The sequence below is a fragment of the Elephas maximus genome, chromosome 5 (assembly GCF_024166365.1).
Source record: "Elephas maximus indicus isolate mEleMax1 chromosome 5, mEleMax1 primary haplotype, whole genome shotgun sequence".
NCBI classification, from domain to species: domain Eukaryota; kingdom Metazoa; phylum Chordata; class Mammalia; order Proboscidea; family Elephantidae; genus Elephas; species Elephas maximus.
Window position 1 is genome coordinate 81272242 of NC_064823.1, and position 4586 is coordinate 81276827.

At 32.9% G+C, this 4586-nt stretch overlaps 1 protein-coding gene across 1 annotated transcript; it reads left to right on the plus strand.

Moving 5' to 3' along the window:
• Positions 1–2135: 2135 nt before the first annotated feature.
• CXCL11 (C-X-C motif chemokine ligand 11) lies at positions 2136–4359 on the plus strand. The gene is made up of 4 exons (XM_049885985.1): positions 2136–2306; positions 3105–3231; positions 3329–3401; positions 3641–4359. The coding sequence occupies exons 1-4, from the start codon at positions 2246–2248 to the stop codon at positions 3659–3661; spliced, it is 282 nt and encodes a 93-aa protein (XP_049741942.1). The 5' UTR covers positions 2136–2245; the 3' UTR covers positions 3662–4359.
• The last annotated feature ends 227 nt before the right edge of the window (positions 4360–4586 follow it).

Sequence of the window (4586 nt, forward strand, 5' to 3'; positions counted from 1 at the left end):
GGAAGAGAGTTTGGTCCTGTTTTACATAAATTTATGTAAATTTGAACTATGCCAATTTGAAATACTATGTAAATATTAATCAAGTTCTGATTTATACATAAAATTTTAAATAATGTCAATTTCCAGGTGTTCCTTTCTCTTTTGTATATTGAGAATCACTATTTAAGAGATTGTTTTACACCAAAGCTACATAACAGCACAACTTTAGCTTTATCTATATCTATATTTTATGAACCATACTGTTGTGTTTTGTGTTTTGTACACTGGACTTCTTCTACAAGTGATTTTCATGATAAGTCTGTTATTTTAATGTTCACAGTTATTTTAATTTAAAATATTTTTCATACCCTATAACAATGTCATCCAATCTTTTATTAAGTGGCTGTGCTTGTGCTAATGCTGAAAAACACCTTAAAATAAGTTAGATGCCATGTGTCAATTTAGGAAAGAACACTGTAAAATATTAGAGATCATAAAAACAGCAGTTTACACTTCTTGAGTTACTTACTATATCCTGGGAACTCTTCTAAATTATTTGCATGCATTATCTCTTTTAATGCTTAGTTTATGACAGCCCTATGAAGAATTAGTTTTCCTATCCTATAGATGAGAAAACTGAGCTCAAGATGTTGAAGTAACTTTCTTAGGATCATACAGATAATAATAAAACACGAATTTGAACATAGTCTGACTCCAGAGGCTTCCCTGTTAACAACCACATTCTACTGCATTCCTAATGCTGAGAAAACGAAAAGCAACATTAAAAAAATAATAATAATGGGTAAGGATTTATGAACTCCAAGAACACATTCTGTTTACTTTACCTGTATGCCTATGAGAAAGTTAGTCTTGAATTATACATGTTGGATGAATGAATGAACAAATGAGAAAAACAGAAAAATGTTCCAGCTAATGAGAGATTAATTAAAATAAAGATTTTAAGAGGTCATAAAGACTGGCCGTAGTTGTTAAAAGAATTTAAATGTAGGATTAAATATACAATTTCAGGAGAAAATGTAAATAACTCTCAAAAAAGAAAATAATATAAAATAATCTGAAAATAAAAAAACTAGCTATAAAACTAGGAAATAGGAGGAAATGTTTGAAAAAAAATTACAGTGATTCTTCTCATCTTACAAAGGGAGGAGCCAGAAGATACTATGGTTGATGTAAATAATGAGAAAAATTCAGGTAAAAAAAATTTTAAGATTGCTAGCAAAGTGTAAAAGAATGTATTTCTTTCAAATCAAAAAATAAAAATTAAAAAATTAAAGAAAACCTAGTTAAAGACAGAAGAAAGGGCAAGGAAGTATAAAAATAAAGGATTACAGATTACCAGTTATAAGGTAAATAAATTCATCCATTAAAAAGTCCTTTGGATATGAGTTTTTTAAATGTTCACATGTGATGCACTTAAACATAATGCTTAACACAAAAAGGTAAAGACAAATAAAAACAAAATAGATTACATAAAATTAGAATCCAAGAAATAGAAACATCACGAAAAGATGATCTTTTTTTTTATAATCCACAACATAACTCATACAACTTTACACGTTAAATAAAACTATATACATATATATGTGTGTATGTATGAATTGTTAAAAATGCAAAAACGGATGTAAGCATAGAGGTACAGGAAGACTTTTTAGATATGCAATTACAGTAGGAAAAATATAAACAAGATTAAAAAAAGGCCATCAGGCATCAAATAATGTAGGCCTTATATATGATAAGAGATTAGACTTAAAAGCAAAAATGAGATGATCAAAATTGTTTAGACTGTTCATTTGTATAGTTATGTGAAGGATGGAGGATGAAAGGACTGCAGACAGGAAGACAATATTTGTGAATAGATGAGTGAACAGCCATCAGAATCCCAAAGCCCTGAGTAGGGCAACAATGAAATGTATTTCTAGGAAAAGCAGCCTTAAGGTCGGTTCCCATCTGGATGTAACCTATTCTATATTTATACAGCACTTTACTGTTTACAAAGTACTTTCCCATCGTATCACTTTCAATACTGCAACAAACACAAAGGGGCAGTGACATTTAGAGGAAAACAGAAACTCACGGAAGCAAGAAAGGAGCATGACTCAAGAAGGGAAACTCCTGTTGCCATAAGATCACTGGTATATAAAATGCCCTATATATACCAATTAAGAATTTCCTTTCATGTTCAGTACTTCTACTCCCTCCTAGAATATCAAAGCAGCAGCAGCAGCAGCAGCAGCAACAGACAAACATGAATGTGAAGGGCATGGCTATAGCCTTGGCTGTACTATTCTGTGCTACAATTGTTCAAGGTATGTGGTACTTTTTAATCCTCAGTTTAAAATTTTCTTTTGTAGTGTTTCACATATCTTTTTTTCCACTTTTATCCAAAAAAATGTGATAAAGCTTTATTTATTTTTTTAACTTTGCACATTAGAAATTACAGCTTTCTCAGAGCACAGGAAATATTTAAGGCACTAGGAATAATTATCCAGACCAAAGATAATAAACTTCATGGAATTTTCTACGTGGCTGCAATATCTGGCAAGTGCCTTTAGCAATAGTTTTAAATGTTTGTTAAGAAGATGTTATATGGGACGATGGTATTAGTTTCCTGGAAAAATTCTTGAGCATAAAGAAGGCAAATACGCTTCACCTTCAACATAAAGCGAAAAAATAATGCACAAATTTCCTTTACGCTTCTCTCTATTCTTTAAGGTTTACAGATTTAGAGAGAAAATCATCAACATCTCACTTAAGTTCCTTTTCCAGTAACAAAGGTGTCCAGTGCTATTTGATAAATTACTATTTTTATCATTAATGAAAGGAGCCCTGGTGGCACAGTGGTTAAAGCATTTGACTGCTAACCAAAACTCATCAGCTCTCTGCAGAAGAAAAATGTGACAGTCTGCTCCTGTAAAGATTACAGGCTTGGAAACCCTATGGGGCAGTTCAACTCTGTCCTATAGGGTAGCTATGAGTCAGAATCAACTCAATGGCAAGGGGTTATCATTAATGAGAACTCAGCTCACACTCATCACCAGTATTACAAAGCATGTTCACCCACTGCAATCAGGTGCATTAATAACTGATGTTATAATTTGTTCTAGGCTTCCCCATGTTCAAAGCGGGACGGTGTCTTTGCATAGGTCCTGGAGTAAAAGCAGTCAGAGTGGCAGATATTGAGAAAGCCTCCATAATTTACCCAAGTTACAACTGTGACAAACTTGAAGTAATGTAAGTAACGGATCTGCCAAAGATGATGACAGTAGGGTACATCTTTTGTTTACATTTTTCATCCACATTTTAAGGATCTTGGGTCTTTCCTTAACAGTATCATCCTGAAAGCAAATAAAGGACAACGATGCCTAAATCCTAGATCCAAGCAAGCAAACCTTATAATCAAGGTAGGTTATCAGACTGCCATGTTATATCAGTTTTATCCAAGACAGAGCTTTTGAAAAAAGAAAATCAAGTAGATAACTGCATAAAGATTCTGCTATGATCCTGTGTGAAATGTTTTGATAAGGGGTCCTTGGTTATAATCAGTTTCCCTTTCCGATATGTTTTTACATACCCACTCCAAATCACTCCACTGGGGAAACAAGAACAGTTGAGGTAAATAAAATTCTTTTTTTCATTACAGAAAGTTCAAAGAATGAATTAAGACACCAAAACATATGAGATCCTGGAAAAGAGGATGTGAAAACCTGAACCTGTCAAGTTTTATGGTGACGACTGAAAATATAAGCATTCCGCAACAGGAAACTGACTTTCTCCTGTCTGCTGCAATACGCACTCATGCATTTCTAGGGGATTTGATGCTTACATCTACTCTGTTATGACTATGAAAACACTTCTTTCTCTAGAAATTACATGTCTGTACTTTGATCTTTGGAGCCCTGGTGGCGCAGGGGTTAAGAGATGGGCTGCTAACCAAAAGGTCAGCAGTTCGAATCCACCAGCTGCTCCTTGGAAACCCTATGGGGCAGTTCTACTCTGTCTTATAAGGTCGTTACGTCGACAGTTACAATGGAGACATTTTCACTGCAGTAGAGATTCTGAGTCAAAACCATTCATGTATAGAACATTCCCAAATTAATTTTTCATGCAAATCCACATTTCCTTTCCCAAAAATCATGTAGCACATGCGCATAAACACACACATATATGGAAAATGTTCTTATACACAGTTTTGCTTCTTCTTATAAAAAGACTCTTACGAAAACTACTATAAAAAATTATAAGCTAAGGGAAACTGGTAAGAGCCCAAATATATCATAATTGAATTAACAGCTCTGGTCTTAATTTGATTTTTCTATAGCTTTTTTTTTAATTGAGATTTTTTTAAGCAATTAGGATATGTATACTGTACATTTTCGCTTTATCTTTTCATATAAATAATACATACGAACATCATGGACACATTTTAAGTATGAAATGCTTTTTTTCTACCAAAGAAAAATGTTGGGAAATAAATATATATGCACATCTGAGGACTGTTTTTACCTTTTGTGATTCTTTTTTTTTTTATATACATAATCTAATTCATTTATTTAGTCATGGCTATGCTATAAAATTTAGGGATACCT